Source organism: Vanessa atalanta, chromosome 13, assembly GCF_905147765.1.
Source record: "Vanessa atalanta chromosome 13, ilVanAtal1.2, whole genome shotgun sequence".
Classification (NCBI taxonomy): Eukaryota; Metazoa; Arthropoda; class Insecta; order Lepidoptera; family Nymphalidae; genus Vanessa; species Vanessa atalanta.
The window spans coordinates 3,454,959-3,480,954 of NC_061883.1; the positions used below are offsets into that span (position 1 = coordinate 3,454,959).

At 31.2% G+C, this 25,996-nt stretch overlaps 1 protein-coding gene across 5 annotated transcripts in view; it reads right to left on the bottom strand.

Moving 5' to 3' along the window:
- LOC125068257 (POU domain, class 6, transcription factor 2) overlaps window positions 1-25,996 on the bottom strand; it is a 143,208-nt gene that overhangs the window by 33,219 nt on the left and 83,993 nt on the right. For 4 of the 5 annotated variants that reach the window (XM_047677344.1, XM_047677347.1, XM_047677346.1 and 1 more), the window contains 2 exons: window positions 1,630-1,759; window positions 1,164-1,340 (listed from right to left, as the gene is read on the bottom strand). In XM_047677344.1, the coding sequence (XP_047533300.1) occupies window positions 1,164-1,340; window positions 1,630-1,759 (307 nt within the window). The remainder of the gene's footprint in view (window positions 1-1,163; window positions 1,341-1,629; window positions 1,760-25,996) is intronic. The other variant, XM_047677345.1, reaches the window with a different exon arrangement.

Here is a 25,996-nt window from a genome sequence, read left to right on the forward strand (position 1 = left end):
GTCATTATAAAATATTTAATTAAATATAAACCCAATATGTAAACCCGTTAATAATTTAAAAACTTTACTGGAATAGTTATAATAATAATCATTTTTAAATTGATTTTCATAATGTCAAGTTATCTTTGTAAACTTTTATATTTCACTTAACCATCGGTAATAAAAAATATAATAAAGGTAGACTATTTGCTTTAGGATCTAACATTCGTCATAGCAACAGTTCGTTACTCACGAAACAATCGTGTATCATAATACTTTCTACCTATAATTAGAAACAATAAAATAATATAGTCACTTAAAAAAACCCCTTCACACCGTCATGATAATAACGATAGAAAATTACACAAAATCCATCGGCAACCGAGCAAGACTAATTTACCGCGAACAAAACGGTCTCACAAAAATCTAAAACATTATCTCTACGCCTTACAAGCCCGTTAAATCCAGCATTAACATAACCTATTCATTTAAACCATGACATTTCACATTTTATAATAAATGCTCTTTTCTACGGCGCATCAATTAAGAACCGAAAAAAATGTATAATAAGGTCTATTAAGACAATAAAACTGTTAATGATACCCGCAACAGACGCTACATCCGTGCGTTCGTGAAAAAATATAGTAATTATTCTCATTATTTAAATACGTTTTTTACCCATTACGACTGAGGTATAACGATCGGTCTAGAGAAGCCGCTATCTCGGATTCATTAATCGATTGGTTTCGGTAATCACCTAATTATGGAAGTGATTTTCGACTTAAGAGCAATTTTAATGCATAAACCGTGTCTCTCTGATTATCCCATTTCGTCTAATTAGTCGTCTACCCTCCTAAACGACGAATGACCGTCCGTCGAGAATGGTAATGTGCTGAAAAAGACGAATTAGATACGTGACCCGAAGCGGTCTATAATTGAAAAGGTGAGCGGTGAACGGTTTTGTGTTCAAGGAATTAAATAATAAGTTTCCAAGCGCTGTTTAATTATAGTCAATTCATGTATTCTTAAAGGTTATAACCTAATTATTTATGTATAATTTGGACATGACGCGAACCTAGAATATATAATAGGCCACTTAATATAATAGAATATATAGTACTCGTGACACGAAGTTATATACGTTGTAGAAATTGATAGATTTTAAACTTGTCGTATTATTTTACCTGGCGCGCTAACACTCAAGTTCAGTGGTGAGTTGATGACGGGGTTGGATGGCATGGACGTGAGGCCTTGGAGGTTGGCGGCCAACTGTGACATCTGTTGAGACATCTGTTGCTGGGACATGGGCATGCTCTGCTGCATGTTGGCCAGGTTCTGAAGGTTTTGAAACATTGATGCCACTGTGGAGGATGGAATCATTAAGTGGCAATGCATTTGATTATATCTTATACAAGTTATTTTAAAAATTTTGGCTACGTATAAAAATATTAATCAAAATAGGAATTGATTTTTAATTTAAATTATGTTAAACTTTGTATAAAATAGTTATAAGAAGCTTTATTTAATATTAAAAAATATATAAATAAAGTTTTTTTTTTGTTGTAATATAGGTTTGGACGTTAACTATAAGTTGATTGTTAATATATAAATTATGATTAGTAAGTAAATAAATCAGTTTTACGAACTCACTGGAGCCATTCAAGTGTGGTTGGTGGGGCGTGCGCGCGCGCGGTGACGGCGTGCGCGGCTCGGCTAGCTGCGCGCGACCACCGCCGCCCTCCGGCGAACTCGCGCCGCTTTCACGGTCCGACTCCGCCTGCTGGACATACAAAGGATTTCTTAATTTATACTCATAGTTTAGGGATATCTTTAAAAAAAATATTATTATTATATATAAATATATTTTGTACACAAAGATAAACAATACCACTTCATATGAAGTTTTCGGAAATTCACAGTAGTAAAGCTGCTGTTGAGAGATACTACTCCCACAAGGCATAAGCTTCAAAAAAAATCGGTTGGGTTAAATCTCGTCGTTCTAAATTATAGGGCAAACCTGGCAACAAGCAAACTGGCTTGTCGGTAAATAATACCACCAGCAAGCTATTTATAACAGACTCCATCAATAAGGTTCTTTCTGACTGACTTATTTTATTTTTATCATTTACAAATCATAGGAAAATTTTACGTAATATTGTATTATAAAAAGATATATAGCATTCGAGTGTGAGTATAAGAGTTTGTACATGTCCCTACTAAAATGCTACCGCTTTACGCTTAAACCACTTTACCGATTTAGATTAAATTTCGTATGGGGATAGTTTGAGTTCCGTGAAAGGACATAGGCATAGACATAGTTTTTTAATTCACTCCTCGAGGGGGTAAAATGAGTCGTAAATGTTTGTGTTCTATAAATTTTTACAAATTTCGCGCGGTTAAAGCCGCCAGTATTTTTATAGATTATAATTGTATATTATATTATATACATGAGTACATAAGGTAACTATGTAAATTCTATGATAGTACAGTCGATTCTAATCTCATAATTGTTTGATCACAATATAAGATATAGCTGAAAAATTGCTTTATAGGATAATTCGCTGTTAGTGTCTACTCGTTAATGGGTAACAGTATACCATCGATTAAAAGTAATTGGTTTAAACGAGTTTTTTATTAAATGATAAAAATATCTTTCTCTAAGATGATTCGATTTCCTCGTTTGTTTAGTGGCTCGCTGATTGGTTGGATGAATTTCTGAGTTCGATTCCTGCATTGCTACACTATAAGTTAAAAGGTTATCCTGATTTCAAGGTAGCAAATAAGGGTTAGAAAGTCGATAATGTTACAGTGTTCCTGATTTTTCAGCAGATTGCTCACGGCAGATTGGTTGGCGAGATGGCCCAGTGGTTAAAACGCGTGCATCTTAACCGATAATTTCGGGTTCAAACCCAGACAGGCACCATTGTATTTTCATGTGCTTAATTCATCTCGTGCTCGGCGGTGAAGGAAAACATCGTGAGGAAACCTGAGGAAACCACATGTGTATTCCGCCAACCCGTATTGGAGCAGCGTGGTGGAATATGCTCCAAACCTTCTCCTAAAAGGGAGAGGAGGTCTTTAGCCCAGCAGTGGGAAATTTACAGGCTGCTAATGCATGGCAGATTGCCATACATTAGATGACCCCGTAATAACACATGTGCAATACAATAATATCTATGACGTAGTATCCGTTGAGAATATCCAACATAGCAATCCGGTTAAGACATCATAATTATTCGATAAAGAAACCTATTTAATTATAAAGATAAGATCATTTTAACAATTCTCGTAGTTTGATTTATATATTTCTGAATTTAGCATTAGCGACTGACAGATTTTTTTATTTACATAAATACCTGCAAATATATTTTTCTATAGATAAATGTTGACTAAATTCAAATATATAAGTAACAGTAATAAATATTATATAATAAGACGGAGTAATTAATGAGATGCAGAATTCAAATTATAATCGTTATAAAAACTGGCGACTTTCAGAGTTGGTTAGGCTAATTAATTGGACCTTGGTCTAGACTTTAATTATTGTGAAAGACAAGCGCTTCCGTAATATTTAATATATTTAATTAAATTACGAAACGTTAAATTAGTGCACTTCGAGACACATTTTTAAAATAAAGGTCAAAACGTATTGAAATTTAAATTGTGTCGTACACGTTAGTAATTTATATTATAATAATCGTAATAAATGCACGAGAGAGTTTAATATCGATCTAGGTTTTCCTTGATTTGAATCGCACACATTACAATTTCAGGCTTAGATCTATCAAGGAGTACAGAGGGGAGACTGCGGGTGCTGATTTAAGGAGAACCGAGAAATAAGAAGCAGAAGTTATTTTTTTAATTCAATAGCTAATAAAACTACGTTTATGATTATAATGATAATTTTTAATATTGATTGTGTCACCGAACTGCAAGATGGTTGGACCAATATTGATGACTTTTTTTATGTTTATGTTTACCTTTATTATTATTTTTTTTAGGGTAAATGGCGCTGCGTTCGGTTTGTCTTATGATCGATTTAAGTATCATTTGAATTGTACGAAGTCGAGGCAGGCAACTAGTATAATATATAATCTTACCGTGAATTTCTGACTAGATATTTATCGATTAAACTAACGATAAACAAACGAAAATTTATAATTTAATTTAATAGGATTTATTACAGTTAAATGAAATGTTTCGATGAATATAAATTGATATAGGAAAAAAAAATTACTAATGCCACAATGAACCGACGTAATTAAAAACAGTCATGTAATATTATTTAGTTCCAGTGAAATGACGATTCATATGAACTAAATAATTTATTTTTATTATAATCAAGATATTTCACGACATTTTTTTTTTGTTTTATATATTTTTCTCAATTATTAGAAAGTCTCATCGAAAAACATTCACATAAGTGAAACAGTAATATAAATATTATTTACGTATGTAATTTTTGCCGAGTATGCGTATATAGCATCCTTGCCTTTTCACCGTTCGTATTTCGCCTTTTTGTAACTTGTACCTAACATCTGACCGGCCAACTTAGATCGCGCGTATATCAATATTCTGTTTTGTTACATGAGTTGGCAGAGTTCATATTAAGAGACAGTAATACTCTTGATCGATTTATTTAAAAGGAACGTTTTGAATATTTAAATTCGATTTTTTCTTTCATTTATACTGGGTGTACATATTTGATACTAACAGAATAATATGTATATCAATTGGACAAAGCCGCGTGCTTTTATTGTTTATATAATAAAATCAATTTCGATAGTTATATCTCGAAAGGCCACATCGGTTGTCTGTAGTTATTAACAAGTCATTAAAAACAGTTTATCAAATTACCTCAAGGCAATACATTTATATAAAAACGGTAACGTACGATTTGTTAAGAGATATTTTCAAATCATATATACGATTCTAATGTACAATAAATCTATCATATTAATGATTCTATTAATAATTTAACTTTGAATTGTGAATATTTTTAAAATATTCATGATTTGCATATTACTTAAAAATGTTATCCAGAGGATTGTGATTAATAATTTTAGTTACGTGTTATGTATGTAGGAGACACTTTTCGAACTAATTATTTATTTAATAAGGTTGTTTTTATCAAGACATTTACGTTTCGTTGCTTGTTTACTGAGTGAGAATATGGACATAATATATACCTAACGTAACGCTATGATTATAAATTAGCATCGTTCAATTTTCGGCCACGAATACATAGGTATACATTAGCGTATATTTTTACATACATATTTCATTAATTAGTGTAAAGAGTTACTACTGAGATTCTTGTTGGGTCTTCTCGTTAAAGTCTACATTAAAGTGTCTATTTTATATTTATAATCTTTTTAAATAACGAATCAAAGTCTATTTGAATAATAGTACATTTTGATTTAAATTTCGAGCGTTGTTGTACAAATAAATATCATTGTTATTAAAATGTAAAGGACATGTATTTTTAAGCCGATAATTCGACGAAACCGAAGGGCACAACTAGGCGTAAATCATACTAACTCGTACGCAGAAAAAGCCAAGAGTCGAGCCTAGCTTAAGCAGTAATTATTGTTTATAAAATTATAAATAATATACGATATGAATTATTGAAAGGTAATTAAATATCGGCCTTGATAAATTAAATAAGGATATAGTTGATTATATTTAATATGCATAATTATTTATAGTACAAAGAACATATATAATGGATATAATTAAGGTTAAACATTACGTCTTAGCGTTAATTTTTATATTTTCAAGCAATTTTGTAATTATAAACTTGTTCTTTTTTTTTTTTAAATTAAACGTATGACCTTTAACGAATGTATTAATACAATATAACCAAAAAAGTTTTTATGTGAATCGTTATCCTTAAAATATTAAATTATAATAATATTTTTGATTGTCGTTTTCTAATGATAACAATTTTACGAAATACTTACGAAAGACAATGTCATTCTCCCCAAACCTTCAGCAATTGTTCACTTTATTTAAAACGAATACTTCTTTACTACACTATAGTCCCATATATCATCCTTTGGTATGTGAAAGTGTAAAATAGCCGTCGCCGCAACTTATTCGAACTTCGCAAAACTTCGTACAAACTTACTCGTCCAATGTAAACGTCCGTTTCTTTATCACCATATCAAACGACTTAGATATTAAAAATTAGTTATTAATTAACCGTATTTTAAAAACAATTAATTATTATAATTATTAGTTTATTTATTATTTAAAAACGTATTAATATATCGTTAAGCAAAACGCGATCGTCCGACACTTTTAATTCACTGACTATTTTCTAACACTTTGCTTTACGTAGAAGTTGTATTGTTCATCAAAAGTTCTTTTTCGAGGCCAGAGCGAAGCGGAACCATAGACAAGAGATACCGCGGCGAAAAAGTAACACGGACACTATCGACAAAGCGCGCACATATATTTTTTTATTTTTTTTTCTATTTATTTATCAACGGCCGGCACACATACAACCGCGCGCCAAGTTGCACAGCGCAGAATGAAAGCGCGTCATCAGTTTAAAAAATCAACCCCTTCGGTGGTGGCTGGAAAAAATGCGGCCCCGGTGGGTAGTGGGTGGTCCCTCCGAAATCCTTGCCAAAGCGATCGCCATCGGCCCGACTTGTCACTTGTCGAATAAGCATAATAATTAGAGTTTTCGATTAGCGTTTTAATTGTGTTCAATTACAAAACCCGTCTCGGCGTTTCGTTCTAATTTTAATTATAAAAAAAAAATCTTAGATATTAGACGGAGTGTTTTAATTATTTATTTTAATGCCTTGTTTAAGTGAACATGTTAGTTATCTTTTACGAGGCGAGTTTTAATTTTGCGTAACGACTTTTAAAAAGTCCTATACTAAATGAATGGTTATATTATATAATTATATATTCGTATAATATAATTTATGTGAGTAATCTCCGAATTGCTAATAATAAATACTATGAATGCAATATTCATTTACGATTAGTCTCGTGACATTGCATTTTTAATTAATCACTCTTAATTAATTAGTATAATTTTTAGTTTATAGAACATACGCGCTGTTGACATTTTGCTTGAAATTAAAATTTAACTTCCATTTAATATTTTTAGCAATAGAAAACATGCTTATTGTACGTTAGCTTTGAATTCCAAAATATGAATACATGGTGCGCTATTTTTGTATTTATTAGTATTATTTGTTCGTACATGCTGATGAAAATAGATCTAAATTGTACATAATAAAGCTTATTCTTTTTTGTAATTCTAGTCCATCAGTGTACGACGGAATAACATAAATGTGTTGAAGATCGCCGCAGTTAATACATTTATGTACGAAGGAGGGAATATTGTGCGGGCAAGCCGAAACGGACAAACGGCGCGGCGGAAAAATTATCACCAGCAAATAACATTCGAAATAATCAGCGGTACACGAAAAAATCAGTAATTATTCAGATGAAGTTGGACGAACGAAGGGGGTAAGGGGGCAAAGGCCGGCCAAAATAAAAACGGCGTTGCGTAGGGGTGACACCCCGCTCTCCCCTCGCCTCTACAAATGTTATCTAACTGCGTTCGCTTCGCGCCGCGGCGCCGCTTCGCTCGGAATTAGCGCGCCCGAACCGACGAATTTTCAATTTGTACTCGATTTTTTTCTCGGATAGTTGCTCCTAATGGAAAAGGCTAGGCGATCACGGATTCCGTCTGAAGCGGACAGGCTCGCGCTAGATACCATCGGCGCCCGCGAACACCATTACACGTCATTATTTGGTCCGCAAAGTGGGTATTATTGGCGAACCGGCACACACGCGTAGTCATCCTCATGGGTGTGTGTGTAGATTTTTACTCATTAATTTTAAAACGCTCCGGATTTTTTTCAGGGCGGGTGCTAGGGGGTACGTGGGGGGTTAAAATTGGCGATGGCCGCCGGGCGGGGTGTCACCGGCGGGGGTTATTAAATAGATTGGTCCGCGGCCGAACGGAGCCGCCGATCTGCACTTGTACTCGCGTCATTAACGGGTTGAGAACCGATTTTAAATCGTGAAATAACAGCCTGTTACAGGAAAAGTTGAGCGGGGCTTATCGGACTCTCGCAGTCGTATTCTACAAGCTTAATTGCATTAAAATGTCTAAGTGTATTTTTGTTCGGCGACTCCGGCGTTCGTTATCACCGTTAATTGTTTCGTAGCGGATCAGCTCTCAAGACGGCCGTCTACGGCGGCTCCGCGGACGCGGGGCGGCGCGTGTAATGACTGTCCCAACGGCCGAGAGCCATCGGATACACACACGCACGACGCGTTTTTTTCTGCGGCCGTTCGGTAGGGTGACCGGGAGGGGTGTTGGGGAGACGAATTGTGAAAAATACTCGAAAAAAGGCAAAATTGTAGCAGATATATAATTAAAGTCCGACGTACAGTAACAGCGTACAGCGATGTATTATGCAGACGCGCTCTCGGGTGTCGCGAGCGACTCGATACGTGAACGGGCCCGCAAGCGAGTGAGAAAAATTAATTGAACGGACATATATTCATACGAATGAGAGGGAGTATTATCGGGTGTTCGTAGCTAACAAAATTTGATTAACTTCCTTCGTTTCGCCCGCTCGCCGAAACTAGGATATTAATGATGCTCTTAACGACTGATTCAGGTTTTTAGTACCGCAACGCTTCATCGCTCTCGAATGTTCGATGCAATAAATATTTCTATAATTAGAGTAAGATAAAAATATTTCGAATTACACATCATTTTGCCCTTTGATTTTTTTTTAATTAATTACAAATTTCAAACTATATTTTTATGAATGGTAACTCGATGAATGTTTTTCATTTTTATTTTGTTTTACTATCTAAAAATGTACGTATGTGTTTGTATGTATGAAGTAATCAAAGCTATATCGCATGTACGCATACTTCGCTAAGTCAAAACGTCGGCTGCTTTGATCTTTACTGTTAACAAATGCACTTAAAACATAACAAATAACATAATAAAATTCATTGTTGATCAAGCATCGACAGCGGGGGGCAGACGCGACAGATGGTTAGAGGGGCCTTACGATTAATTTGACATTAAATTCAATAATAACCTCCAATTTATTGCGTAATTTCCTACCAATTACGTTTCATTTATCGTTCTGTAACGAGGTTACAGCTGGGATAAGTGCGAGACAGTTTTTATCTCAAAATTCAAAGCCAATTTTATTTTAAACGATATAGAATTTTTGAAAATAGAATTTAATTTCGAATAATAAATTATGACCCAAACGAAAAGTTTCGTTAGGTTTTAATAAAAATATTTTATAGTTGTCTAAACTGATTTTTCAAACTCTATACAAACAGTGTTAAAAAAAAGTCGTTAGATAAAGTTAATACCGTAATCCTCTAGTTGTTATAGCGAAGCTTTAGCTGCGACTATATAAATATGCCTCGTAAAAGGATATCAAGAATGTAACACGAATTTATATAAATAGTTGTGTATGATAGAAATGAAAAAAAAAAAACAAATGAAATATCGAGTTTATAATTGAGTAATATTGTTCTAGCATTCTATTGTAAATAAACGCATAAACCGGACAGGGATTATGGCGATTTTTTATCGATTAAAATCATTCTATACCATCAATTATTACTTATTTAAATATAATCTAATTATTTGACAAATACAAGCGTTGTGATAAATAATATTTACACGTATTTTGTGTTCGATATACATTCAATTTATAACAATATATTAGTGTATAACAAAAAGTTGAAATTTGTATGATAAGAATATTTTTTGCGTTAGAAAACTCGCTTAGTTATACATGAATATAACTGTTTTATTTAGCGTTAATTGTACAAATTTTGCGAACATTTTATTTTGATTTGATAATGTATTATTGCCTTACATAGGCAGAATTGAAAAAGATTATAGACTAAATAACTTGCACGGATATATAATACATAGCTAGTATATTATTTAAAAAAAAAAAAAAAAACATTTTTTTCCTAACAACGCTTGAATGAAAAATTCATTCTGGCGCGTGCGCGATGTTATAGAATCAACCCCCCGTGGAGTGGCGCATGAGCACCGCCATTCAATCTATTGCCTATAACGTTCGAGTACTAAATTCAAATTTTTAAAAAATTCTATTGTCGAAATCAATTTAGGGTTGTGCAATTATCGATAATTACTTTTATGGAAGAACGATGTTTTCAATGGCACTTATGTTATTCAAAAATAATTTATATTGTGTTCTTTCTGTCATACCGCTTATAATATTTTTACTTTAATTTACATTACGTTTAATTGCATATGATTGAAATATCGCTTTATAGGTAATTTTCATAAGTAGCTGTACCCGGTAATTCATTAGTGTCTGAACGTATTATTTATCCGAGTTTTATAATAATCTGTGGAAACAGGATACACAGGTACATACATTCTAAAATATTTCATACATTAATTTTGCTTCTCATTTTATTTTTTAATGGTTGGCTAATATAGTACACACTTCGCCCTTAAAAGAATTATTTTCAAATTTCTAAATCATCCAATCACATACGATACAAGGTTACAGTATATTTCTAGATATATTATGTTCGAAAATATTTAAAAAGTACTTAGACCTGTTGAAATATAATGTTACGTTACTAAAACATAATAAATAATTTGTAGGTATTTTTATAAGCGAATGAAATTCAAAATTAGAAGATTCGGACAAAACTTGGCAACCAAACTAGTATATTGTAATGTAGGAAACAGTAAATCATATAATTCTATTCTATGTTGTTCGTGATTATTTTATTTTAAAAATAAAGCACTAAGAACTGTTTTGAATTTCGAATATATTTTAAACAGTCGTCATTTTAATAAATTATTTAACTACACTAATTCCTTCACAGAGATTTTGGTGGATTCAATTTGAAAGTAACTAGAATTTTTATATACGTCTGCATTGATGCTACTACACGCATAAAAAACATTGTGATGTCGGCCGGGAATCGTTTAAGCTCCACCTTTTACTGGCAAACCCTTTCAACGCTGGCTCTATGGATGCAAGCGTTTGCGTTTCAGCGGCAATTTAAGAAAAAAACAATAAACGAACCATTTCAATTATCCTTTATAGAGTTATACTCGTAATTTTAATTTATTTTAAAATATTATAAATTAAACGTTGATAATTTATATTATTATTAATACATTTAATATTATTATAATATTGCAAATTTATTTCTTTCTCACAGGAATAATTAAATTTAAATAAAAGTTACGATTACCTTGTTACTGGAATTTTACCATTATGAATAATTCTAAGAACACATGAAAAATATTCCTTTAATCGAAGTAGCATTTTTATTGTGCTAACGTTCATTATTAAACATTATACCTTCTAGAGTCTTGGTCATAAGTTTCAAAAGCTTTAAGTTGCAAGAAATATATTTTCAATTCATGAAAAGTTTAAGATTTTTTAAAATTTCAAATCACGACCTATGTAAATATGAAATTAAAAAAAAAGTGTATAAAATGACATAATATCTATTTGAAACATCTGAAAATTTCAACCAGATTGAAACATGTTCGAAATTTAAAACTATGAGATACAGATGGATAAGAGAACAGAGGCTCATGACGAAATGAAGAGGAAAACATATAATATTTTGAAAAACGTAAAAAATAAATTGGTGTACGAATGAAAGCAAGCACCGATAACCACACCCACCGGGTTCAATCGACGTACCTCCGAGCAGTAGTTTTTCAAATATGCAATTTACTGATTTCAAAAATAAAAGCAAAAAGAAAACGCTCGGGCCGTGGGACGGGTCGCCCGTTCGGACCATGGAAAATGATGTGAAAAAGGAGCAATGAAACGGTAAAAAAATAGTAGGCCGTAGGTACAGTAAGTAGTATCGAATGCGCGCCACCCTCCCTCCTAATTTGTAACGTTACTGCATTTCAAAGGTACCGAGTTATTACAGCCAATAAACTGTCTTTGTTATTTCGATGACTCCTAACGACTGTAATGGAATATTAAACGAGCGAAAAAATTGGGAGTTTCGTTTGTTTTTCGGGTTTATTTCCTATATCAATGTGTTATTAATATGTTCGTTCCACAATCTCCCCAAAAACTTTATATAAAAAAAAAAAACAGGTATTATCTATATTAATGATAATAGTGAGGTGTTAATATCTGTTCGATAATATTCTTGCAGGATGTAGATACGTAATTATATTCTGTGTGAAAATGAATTAAATTCAATTTTTTTTGTCTATGACTAATATATGTATCGAATTTAATAAGTGAAAAGATTTAACTAAATTATAAAAAAAATATTTTTGTCGTATTCTATAAAAATGATTAGTGATGTATTTGGGTATTTTTTGCATCGTCTGGTACAGTTTAGACTTTTTAACGGGAGGCCGAATCTAATAAAATATTTCGTTTAAAACTCTACGTATGAAAATATTTCATACAAATACATCTTGAATAGAAGCTCTCATCACGATATAGAAATTTTACTTCTAATACGAGGGACATACTAGTTTTACGGATGACTAGTGAATTTTATATAATAGAATGTACAGAATATATAAAAAGCGATGTAATAAACATCGCGATGGTAAAGTAACAGCCCGTGAATGTTCGCTGTAAAACTATTCTGTAACAACAAACTCTAAACTCACCGCAGAACACGGTCGTAAAATGTCGGAACGTGATATGCGACATTGGCCATAATTAATATAACATTTAAATGATACACGCATCAAAGCAGCGTCAGTCAGTTACCAATATTTCAGTAAGATACGAAGTGAGTTCTTAAGTGAGTAGAGAAGGTTTTCGGCTTAATCTAATAGTCGGAATATAATGCGATACGCGCTAGTCACATCAAAATATGTTACTCTATCGCTTAGAACGATATGTGTATATAACACACATTAAGCACATAAATGTCAGTGAGTATGTAATTCGTATTTGAACTCGCACCTTCGATTCGGAACCGCGTATTCTATCCACTGTATCGTCGTGGCAGCCGCAAAAGAAATATGGAATAACAATCGAATTTCATAGAAAATTCACACTGTCATTAACTTGACAGAATAAACACACTCAATTTATAAACGTTTAAAGTACGTCACGTAAGCTGAACTATTCTTTTAGCTCCAAACCTTATATTAACTACAATAGCTACTACGTACAGCTAGAATTAAATTCTTACACGCGATATCCACCCATCATAATACATTCATAAAACACACATTGCCGTGAAACTATATCAGAACTAGTAATTTGTGATGTCGTAGAATAAGCAAATAAGGACGGTATTATATAATATATTATAGGGCGTCATTAAAACTACATAGAAAGAAATGTAAGCAACAATTAAAGCTACAGTTCGCAATTAAAATAATGGCTGTCACACCTATAAGACAATTAGGTGGTAGAAAATAATAAAAAGTAAATTCTATGTTTTGGTAGCCGTCCATTCGTTAATTATGGCTAATCAAAAAAAAAAGTATCACAATATAAGAAAATGTATAGTTTTTAGCGAGCCCTCGTTAATGAAAGCTGTTTATATATTCTTGACTTAAAATCGGACCCAAGGGTGATTTTTGGTAATTAGGTTTGTTGTGGCATTTTTTTCAAGTGATTACGGTTTACGTATATTTTTATGATACGTTTTGTTTCAATTTGATTACGAATTTAATCATGGAATATATGGGCGTGAAGTCTTTTAACGTATCATATTATTCTATACAACATTATAAGGATAAATAAGACGATCTGTATATAGTTTATAAGTTACGGTGAGTATTCATAGTAGATTTATCTCGAATCTAATGAGAAATATACATTTAATTTAATCTTATGTTTATGTCTAAAAGTATTCGTGTAACAACTCGTAAATGGTTCCCGAAATAGAGCGGATTTTGTCAACGATGCGAAGTAATGACGTAGGCACATAGATACTTTCGAAAATCGAATAGCAAAAAAGAATATCTTAATTGAAGGCAGGAAGCATTATTTTATGAACATTACTTAAACAAAAGTATGCGTAAGATATATATCTCAAAAGATTTGGTGAAACTGGCTTAAAATTCATTGGACACACACACACACACACGAATAGGGAAAGTGTGAAATTGCGTTGTACTATTGCTAATGGAAGAAGAACAACACACACACATTTGAATATAATATATTTAAAGAGATTACAACAACGGTAAATCGATTTTGGAAACGAATTAACCCAAATGACTAATATTATAATTAACAATGTGGTATTGCTTTAAATTGTTGTCCTACAAACAGTTAGTGCGTATGTTTTACACGCATTTTAATTATGCTTATTAACAATTAAAGGCAATACACGAATGTAGGTCAAGACGGTTAAAAGGAATAAATCAAGTGCTAGTCATGATCTCATGTATTTGTGGCTATTTAGCGACTTATTTCGTCACTCTTGATTACTTGTAATAAGGTCGAAATTTATAGCTTCACGTGTCTTGTTATAATGGTCATCTAAAGGCCAACGGCGTCATTACATTATTTTGAGATCATTATATTGCCACTATGTAATTCGTGATTGATACGGCGTAAGTCGATAGTGATTAGTGAGTAGATCACCTGCGGGCTTTACGAGATCCTTATCGATAAATAGCAATTCTACAAATCATTTGCCTTCGAGTGAAAAAAATATTGATGTACTCGTTTTAATATCAAAAACTTACCTATCTAAAATATCAACTTGTATTTATAATTGTTATATACTTATAATATATAGGTAAACTTTTATTTTTCTATATTATTATTTAATTAGTATGGCGTAATAAGATTTAGATTAGGGTAACGTACCAAAAAAAAAAAAATGAATAATTATTCTTAATTGAAGATTGCGGCTTCAAATATGGGCAAGTATCACAGAACTATCGTGTGCTTAATTTTGTATTTATAATCTGTGTTATAATAAACCACATCTGTATCTACCCCCACCAGTTTTCTCCCAAAAAAGAAGAGTCGCAAGCGACATTTTCGTTCTGTCCCTTCTTATTTTATATTAATAAATGTTTAATAATAATTAAAAACATATTTTGAACATATAATTGTATTAGAAATGTTTGTAATTAAAATAGGTATGTATGTTTATAATTTAGTGCGCAGTAATTATGTTACGATCAAAGCAATGAGGAACGAACTAAAATGGAATTAACAATGAATATTCAAATAATGACTGCAATTTCTTTAAATATTTAATGTAGTATCGAGGGGAAATGTTACATTTATTATGTTATATGTTACTAACGAATTCGCTCGTGCGCTCGTTGCTTTACATAATCATATAACTTGCTAATTTTATATATGTGCGATTTTTGATTTTTCTTGTGAAATCAAGGTCGTTCGGTTGGAATTAATCATATTATAATTATTATGAAATCCTTCCAGAAAGTTTTGTCTTACATCGCATAACATTTTTGGAAAGAGATTTAGGAGACCCTGGCCCAACAGTGGGGAAGGCCAGGCTGATAAAAAATAATATTATGGCAATTTGTATGTCTATATGTAAGCTTTGAGGGAATGATCGCATACATTTATGTCAAACGTATTGTTTGATATAATCTATGACGTATATCGTTTTAATTAAATAATCAAGTGTTATTACAAAAATTATATTTAACAATAGCAACAAATTTTGTTTAGTAGGCGGGGTATACCTACGTGAAAAGTAGATTTAAACTGATAATAATATTATTGAATCCATGAACAAAACTTTAAAACATAAGTGTGTTACGAATATGAAATGTATGAAGTAACGTTTCATGTCAATTTATAAGGCTATACACACACATGCAAGAAATTGTAAAAATTAGACGTGACTTGTTTCTTATATTACTATAAATTAAAATCAACGGACATAATAAAGATCCTATTTAGGATATCTAATGCGAGATAAATTTTATTATCCGTTTGCAATATATGAACTAACGCAAAAAATCTGATACGATTAATTTTAAGGTACGTTAAAATTTCAAAATGAACGAATAATTAAAAAAAAAAAGACTAAATGTACACTATGGTTAATATCGAATTCCTTCACATTTGAATCCGATAATTTTTGATTATAGCAAGATATTAAAATCGTGTTTAATAATCGTTGAAAAATTTGTAATTGGTGAAATCAACCAAATAACATGGTAACAATCAATTTTAACTAACTATTAAATAGAAAACGATTCGGCCAGCTATAAAGAACCCGATAAAATTACAAAAGAAATCTATAAAATGATTAAAATTTTCTAATCGCACCAATTAGTGGGTGAATTTATGGTCTCGCTTATTAAAGTAACTCGCACACGGCGCGGTTACGACTGAGGAACGCAATGAGAATGAGCGGGAAGGTTTTTTTTTTTATTCAACAATGCACGTGTAATTATATTATTATGCCTAAAAATGCAGCTGACAAATGAAAATGTTATACAGTCTTACTTATCTCTTTCTTGAGATTGATACGATAAACTAAGTAAGAATAGTTTGTTTTACTTTATTATACCTATTTATATCACAAAAAACCGACAAGTCATCGTTATGAACAACATTAAAAAAAACATTAAATATGGATTAAATAAAAATCCACACATTCATTAATAGGTAAAAGCCGTTCTAATTAGGTCTTCGAGTGAGAAGTGAACAAAATAATAATTAACACTGGTTGGTAATAAAGCGGGTATAAAACTAATTGGGTGCGACTTGGAGGTAGCCACGCGGACCGATTCCGAACGATTGACTATTGTTCGAAATTTAAAAAACCCGACGCGTCGTCTAAAACCACAGATATGGGACTTTTTAATGCTGATTAAATTGTAATGGATGTTTGGGTAATGTTTATTCTTAATTTAAATTTACATAAATAGACAATTGAGAAACTAAACAGAAAATAATAATTATTTATTTATGAAATTAAATTTTTGTTTGCAAGTACATATTGATCTTCTTCTTATGTATTTTATCGTCCTATAAATTTCGGTATAAAATTCAGCTATGTAAAGCTATTACAAATATATTATTGTAATAAAAAAATAAGTCAACTTTTAATTCGAAAGATATTAAAAACTAACCCTTTCGAAAAACGTAATCGATGAACGCTAATGCAGTAAATTCAGGCAGTATTTTAAATCGAAAGCCGGTTGCCGTCGATCAGCTAGTTGAAAAGGGAAATCAGTCAATAATGCACTAATTTCCCCTCCTTAATGGCTCAGTCCGGCCTCTACTCAGACACTATTACGACACTGCAAGTTAGCGTGTAATGAAATAACTTAGCTTTTAGTTATTTCAACTGTTTCTTGTCCGTTTTAAATTTGGAACCGTTCGAGATTGTCAGAAGTTTTTAAAATAATTTAATTATGGAATTTAAAATAGTTCGTTTTAAAATTAAAATTTGTAAACATTAGTTAGGCCTTAGATATTTAAAGTCTTGAAGTTTACAGATAATGTTAGAACTGAGCTTTTAATTTTATTAAATTTATTTATTCGTTTCTTTTGATCGGTTTCTGTTCTAACACTATTTCGATATTTGAAGTAAGTGCGTTTTAAAATAATAACTTATACTTTTATTAATATTAATTTTCCCACTGTTTTACCCATGATTTGAAAATGGAATGAATGGGTTCAAATATGTACTCTTAATTTAAAATTGATTATATAAAGTACTATAGGTATATATAATATGAGAAACTAATGAACCCTTTTCTTCATTTAATATTTAAGAAATTTTATGTTCTCAAAAAATAATAATAATAAAACAAAGTGATAGCAATAGTTCTTAAAAATGGTGTACGACACACGTGTACTATGTAGGTTCCTATAAGTACAATATTATAAATAAAGTAATTAAAAAATAAGTAAATATTGCGTTCTTTTTTTAAATAATTATAAAAAAAAATGTTGTCAATTTTTGTTTAATAATTTCCATGAAATATTAAAGACGAGTTACTAATAATTACCTACTTCTATTATTCGAAATATATTAAGGCTGTAAAAATAAAAAATAAAAAAATGAAAAATAAACCTTAATAGAAGATATTTTTGCCTGTACAACATTTATTAAACTTTGAATGTAAAATTATTAAAACCGAAATAGTTATAAGCGAAACATACTTTGTTGTTTTTACCGCGGTTTTATTGTTAGAACTTTTTCTCGGTCAGAATTCATACTAACACGGTTTCTCCGCGCAAAGGTTATTCCATAAACAAAATATCCTAATAAAAACCCATTAAATATGCCATCGTCACGTACACTTAATAATAATGGCGAAAATAGAGTTTTCCTTACGATAACTTGTACATACCCGAGTCTTGTCATAATTCAGGGGCTTACCCATTAGATTTATTATTCGTTTTATGAAATAGTATTGATGACGTCACTGCTCACACACTTTAAATAAACTTTTTTTTAATAAAAATTCCTACTATTTTTTAGTATGACAATATTATATCGTTCAGTTTTATTTGCAGACTCTTATAACATTTTATTCTTATTAATCATTTTTCTTTTATGTTTGATAAAATAATAAAGGTTGATTTTTTTTAATATGTTATTTCTATATCGCCAATGGTCCACCAACTTTGAGTACTAAGATGTTATGGCCCTTTTGCCTGTCGTTACACTGGCACGCACCCTTGAAACTGGAATACAACAATTCTAAGTATTGCTGTTTGGCGGAAGAATATCTGACACGTGTGTGGTACCTACCTCCCAAGATGGTTAATGTAATGTTACTACTATTTATTAGTATTACAAGTTACTTATTAATATACAAGCTTATATAAAAATTCAGTTAATTAATCAAATTTTTATTCGAATTTCAATATAATTAAATTTGCTTTTGAATTTAATTGTATTTTTTATCCTGGCAACATTTTGATTTGTTTCGCTTCGATCAGCCTTGTAAGTGCGGAAATATAATTATTGTTATCAATTCAGCTCATATAATTATATCTAGATTATATCAGAACACATGTGATTTTGTTTCATTAAGGCCCTGTCGAGTTACTAATGTTACATTAGGTACTTCCTGTAAATAAATGTCATTCCAAATAAATGCTTCCTAACATTTATGCGAATATTATTTGAGAATTTTAGGCACTGACATTAAAAATATGTATTGCTTTAATTGCTGATAATTCAATTTAAATATTATTTTATTATGTTATATAGCTTATGTATAATTGTATCATTTCTTCTTTAAGTTTGCTTGGAAATGATCGCTGTCCTGCCATTTGGACGCTGTTTGTAAATATACTTCTATATAAAAGTTTAAATGCACAACAAAGAGGTTTTATTATTTATCTATAATACTAGCTAAAATATTAAGATATGCTTATGATATTTAAATATTAATATATAATTATTAATTAGTAACGTAGGATAGGGAACCTGCTGATGTAATCGATCGATAAAAACAAATATAATAATATGAAAGTATCTCTACATTCGAAATTTGATTTTTAATTTACCAGCGATTTCTATAAATACTTTTTATCAATAAATATATGATTCGAATATAACATTGATTCGATTTTTGAAAGTAAACCAAGATCACTATTTTGTGCACAGATAAATAATAAATCGAATTCAAAAACATAGGATGTTAAAAAAAGTACGTTATAAATGAAGCAAATAAGAACTTCAAAAAACCAAAGCTCATATTATATTATATAATTACCGGGTAAGTAAGCAAAGCCATAGACAAGCGGTCGTTATCAATACATTTCACAAGGTTTTTCGAAGTAAAACTGGTTCCTATCTTAGCTCATAATTACCTAAGTAATAACCTAGAGTCTAGATAATACGTCTCTTTAAGCGGCAATTACGACACTAATAATTACAAATATAATTACCACTTCCACATACTGATCGTTAATTAGCACACATCGATTATATTGCTTATAAAATTTAATAGAAAGGGTCAAGTGTTCGGCGAATTAACGAAAGAGGTTCTATCTGATTTTTTTTTTAGTAAATAACAGAGACCCACTCTCTAAAAAAGTTAATATTGACATTCCATTTAAATTCGATATTCAAATTTACCGCTGGAGAAATACATTATTTTGTGAGAACTTTTATAAACTTATATTTAAATATTTTGTTCGAATTTTAAATTTCTAGAGGAGTCGCCCTAAGCATTATAATACAAGAAAAATAACAATCAGTAACGTGATTGATTTGTTTATATTTATCGAATGCGTGATTGTTTGAGATTTATAATATGATTACAATTGAATAAAAACACACACCAATCATCTGGATTATGCCACTTTTCAAATTTCGAATATTATTTAGTATTCTGTTTCAAATGAATAAAATAATACAGACATTTTGTTTTTATATCTTAAGTAGTAGATGGAATTTATTTGCTACTTATTTATGTAAATAATTACATTCTATAAAATATTTACATGTTATTTATACATAAATAAATAATTGTAAATTAATTGATGCTATACGGAACCCTATTAATGAATTGTATGAATTCCATAATGCCTGATTGTTAATAATTTGAGTGCCTCTAGCGGAGGTCACGTTATAAATTATAGATTGATTTTCTAATTTATTAGTTAATTACAAAACTTATTACGTGCGTACATTGTTTTAATTATTAACGCGTGACTGAAAACGAATGTTATATAATTGTTTAAGTATTTTCATAGTAACCACGAGTGACTAGTAATTATTAAGTACAATTCGATTTGAAGGTAGAACTTTCCCGCAGTGAGTTATGAATGCACAAATAGTTGAACACACATACTAGTGCACACTTATGCACAAGTGGTTTTTTGAGATCGATCGCCGTGAGTCAAAAGTTGATGTGTGTATGTGTGTGTGTGAGTCAAAAGTATAAAAGAATTTATTATGCTTCATAAATAGTATCAAAGTTTGTCATGTCGAGTTATAAATAAAAATGATCGCCTTGAATTAATTTTAAAAATAAAACAAAGACATTTATGGTTCATAGCTTGGCTACTTCACAACCGTATATAAGCATATTGTTTGTTAATTTATCTTTCGGTTCTATGATACAACATTATAAACTTAAATTGGTGGTAAAGTAATATTGCCAGTGTTTAAACAATTGACTCCCTAAAAATCAAAGGTCTAGCAATGTATTAAGTACAGCGAATTCATATTACTAGATAATATTATAACTGAGGTCTTTGCCCTTTGTTAATAGGCTATTCAATAACTTTTACTTTTATGCGTCACCATGACACAAACATTAATAGAGTATTAATTTAGACGTGAATCATCTTAATACGGCCTCTCTAAACGACTAACACAAGGACGTCTAAACGTGTATTAAAACATGACATGTTATTAAAATACTTGAATAATTTACAATATATCATAATAATGAGATTAAAATATAAATTGCTTTTCAAGAATAAACTATTCGTTAAGAGTATTTTGTTATTTATAATGTGGCTGTTTACGAATAGTGTGATACTAAATTGTTACAAGAACTATTCGTTATTGTTCAGAAGTTGTATTGGTGTTATTTATATTTCTTCTTCCTTGCCACTGCTGGCTGTTGGTCAGGTTTACGACTTCGTCCCTGTCAAACCGTACGGAACAGCAGTGCACTAACTAACATTTCGGAGCCGTGACTTTTTCAGCCTTAAGCGCGTCTTCTCCGTTATATTTATGTATTAAAATTGCTTAAAATATCAGTAGTTATATATATAATTAGTATAATAATGTGTTATTATCAAAACTACATACATGTAGTTAAAAGTGAACAATGTATTTTGAACAATGTATGTCATTGAATAAGCACGTAGGTTATATAAGGTTTATATTTTTAAGTCTGTCATTTGTTTTTCTTGTAATGTATCTCCGTAGAAGGAGTATACCGTGATGTAATTCAGTTTCAGCAGTGACGTTGAAGATAAAATGGCCTAAGTACCTACATTTATTTCATACAAAATGAAGTCCTATATTATCATTTTTTAAGTTACTTTTGGCTTAGTTCAGATTACAACATAAGCCCTTTTAATAGATACAATGCATACGTCAGAGTTTGATGAAGTAAGAAGTAAAAGTTGATTTCGATAAATATTTAAAATTATAAATGTCAAAACGTATAGCAAAGATTCGTCATTCAAAAATTTAGTATTTATTCGATTTTCAAAAAAAAAAAACTGAGCCAAGTTGCGGCTGAGAGTTAGTTCAATACACAGTTCAAACATTAGATCGCATGTTCCTCTACAAGCCGCAGCCTTCGTGAATAAATAAGCGTGCATCCACCGTCAGCTAGGCTAACGCATGCATTATCGCCTAATTACGCTTCGATTATGATCACGTCGCGACACTGAATATTTCATAGCGGTATTGTTCGCGGGAGCGCAGAGCGGCATTGTGAGCGCTCTCAAACACCGCCTTTAATATAACACCGCGTTTATAATAATAGTTTGTTTTTGTACGTGGTTTTGCCCGCTACAGCTAAGAATGTTTGGTAGAATATTAAACTTTCATACATTCTGTAAGCCTATGGAACTATTCTGTAAGAATAAACTCGAAACTAAACGTTAAATTTGACCGCCACATTTCCGAATTTGATATGCGATACTGACTTCTATAATTATAATATTTAAGGGAAACATCCATCAAAATAGCGTATCACGGTAATTGGGATAGTTTGTTATTACCTATTGTTTACTCCTAAACAGAAATATCTCTGTAATCGTATTACGTTCCGGTATTAATCGAGTCCATAAAAGATTGCAAGAGGTACAATTTGGTAAGTTGGTTTCTGAGCGCTCAGGATCTCCTTTTCTTGACTGAGTCTTAGAACTCAATCACTGGTGAGGAAGATAATGAATATGTAAAAAAAAAAGTTAAACGACTCTATGACATTTGTGTCATTGTGTTTTAGAGAAATAAAACAATAAAGATCTTTCGTGTTTTTGAGATAAATTAAAAAGTTTGTACAACGATTTCTTACTGGCATAAATTATACCAGTGTCTATTAGTAAGTATAGTAATCAGATTAAACAGGCCTGGGCTTTTATCTGTCTTCATACAATACTAAAATTAAGTGCCTTATGGTATTTTGTAATTGGTCATAAATTAAAAAATATTAACTGTATTGTTCAGTTTTTTATCAAACCTTCTTTAATTATAATAATAACTTTTTTTTATATAGGTATTGGAAAACTTCATGTAATAATTGCAATTAAATATTTGGTCGTATAATAAAAAATAATAAATGCGGATGTTTGTTGTCTGTCGCTCATAATATAATAAGTAGCGGCATTCATAAAAGCATATAGCTTATATATACTGCTTAAAAGACTTTTTGCTTATTTAAGATAATATGTATTGATTTCAATTTAATTTAGTTTTTTTTTAATTAGTTAAAAGTTTCTGCCGACATTGATGTATTTAAATTTAATCATCAAAACAAAAGTAACTACCAATACTTCTAGTTCCCTTTTTATTATTTTTTAATTAATTATTATATTTAAACAACCTGTATAAATAAAACTCGCACACTGACAAACTACACCGATACATTACACACATTACCGTAGCCTAATTATACATCATTATTACTAATTGTACAATACACCGGCTAAGAAGTATTCGCGTCTATTAATGACAAAAGCAATTAGGGTGCACGCACACGTTTATACAAATGCGTGTTTATAGCATTTGTCGATGTGTTAGTTTTCCTAGAAGCAGAGAGGCGTCCAAGTGTATAGTAAAGGGTTGAATGAAATATTTTCTTTTACCACAGCTATTTAATAAATTTAAATAATTATTTTAATGTAGAGAAGTAGAATAATTTGTTATTTTTTTCAAGAGTTCTGAGTATCAAGTGATTGGTCGAAATTGAGTTTTTCTTTTCTGTATGCTATGTTTGGATGAACCACAGAAATATCAAGTGCTTAGTTTTTTTTTATTTCGCTTTGATAGCGAAGAAAAAAATTGAGAAATTTCACTGATAAAACTATATACCCCAAATTATTTGTAGCTCGTACCAAGCTTCAAATCTTTTTCACCAGAGAAGAGGAGACTGTTGCCAAGAAGTGGACATGTACAACCAGCACCAGTAGTTAGCTTCAATGACAAGGATATTTCACAAACATACAACAAATACAAAATAGATATAAACCTTTTTTTTTCAATGCAATCGCATACGTCCATGATACAGTAGCGGTCATAATGTGATTCTTGGACACGCCACTTTGGTCTTTATTACCAAGATGTAAAAAAACGAGCAGAGTAACGACTATTGACATTATTAATAGATATTAACCCTTGTGGCGAACTAAGGGCGCTCGTTAACCTTGCGATAATGATCTTACATATTGCAATGAAATAAAAAAAGAAGGTTTTCGTGAAACAAGTGTTCAATTACTTTTTAATTATCAAAATTTAAATATAAATTAGTTTCTAGTTTTAATTATATTATCGTCTCAAATTTACGAGGGGTCCGATAGTTTTATAAATAAATTACTTGTTATTAGCTAAATATAAATATGAATCGTATGAGTTGCTTTGTCATTGGCTTTAAGTTCTTTATGCTACTTCTCTATATGCGTTTTTACACGTAATCTGTCAATAATATTGTTAAGCATATATAACTAACTTTTAAGGCGTTCCATGCAAATTGTACCAATGGTGGACAATTCAGCTGGTAGTTTTTTTTTATATCAATCATAATATTGTATACTTTATACCACCGTAAATTGAAGTTGTACTGTTATAGTACGGGGGTGGAAGGCCTCGTGAATGCCCGTCTGGGTAGGTACTACCCACTTATTAGATATTCTACTGGCAAAAAGGAGGACTCAGTATTGTTGTGATCCGGTTAGAAGCCTAAGTGAGCCAGTGTAACTACAGGCAAATGGGACATAACATCTTAGTTCCCAAGATTGGTGGCGCTTTGGCGATATAAGGAATGGTTAATATTTCTTTCAGCGCCATTGTCTATGAGCGGTGGTGATCACTTACCACCAGGTGACCCATTTGCTTGTCCGCCTAACTACATCATAAAAAAACCTATTTAGTCTACAATTTTATTTAGTAATAACTTTGATCAGTAGTACACAAAAAAGCCTTTGGCTTAAGGCATCGTTTTTATACGATAATTATGCCGCAGCTGGAACGTAACTTAAGAATAATTTTAATGCAGACGGATGCCATTAGAGACAATTTTCATCTAATTTTATACTTTTTTATTTACAAAGCTAAATCGAAAACGATGAGATTCAATCCGATTTTCAACAAGTTATTATGTTTTAGATGTTTGATGAATGTCCGAACTCATTATAATCATTTGTACTAAATAAACGAAAAGCGAAATAAACATCTAAAAAAATCTAAACAAACTATTCAAATACATATTTAAATAATTTATAAAGGTTATTTTAGACACAAAAGTACGTACAGTACTTATTTATAAGTCATTACATTTTCGTGAGTCAGAATAAGCCACGTCAGTATTCCGATGGTATCTGCGCTGGGTTTCGTTACGGCTTAATCAATATATGAAAACTATTAAGTATCACCGTGTACAAGCATCCTTATCCTTATAGCATTAATGTGTAGTCGTGAGCTCTCATCGGCTAGCCGCTTAATGCCTGTGTTGCATTGCTTATACGTTCGCCCCGCGTTATAATGTCAGTTACAATATTTTACCGAACCGTTTAACATTTTATTTACCACTTGAAATTTGTGATGATGGTCTATGATCCGTGATTATCTCGGCTTCGGCTTCGCCATTTAGGGATTGGTCAAGGCGTAAAAAGTTGCCGATGTCCTTTTTGAAGTTCAAGTCTACTTCATACATCATTGCACCAATTCTATTCAGTGGTTTGGCCGCGAAAGACCAATGGACATACAAGCAGATTTATTTTCGTATTTATAATATTAGTATAGATATTTAAAGGTCTTTATTGTAAATTCTTTCGTGTCGAGGTTCTCTTAAATATGAATACTTTATACTGCTTCGATATTGGTGCTTGTAAAA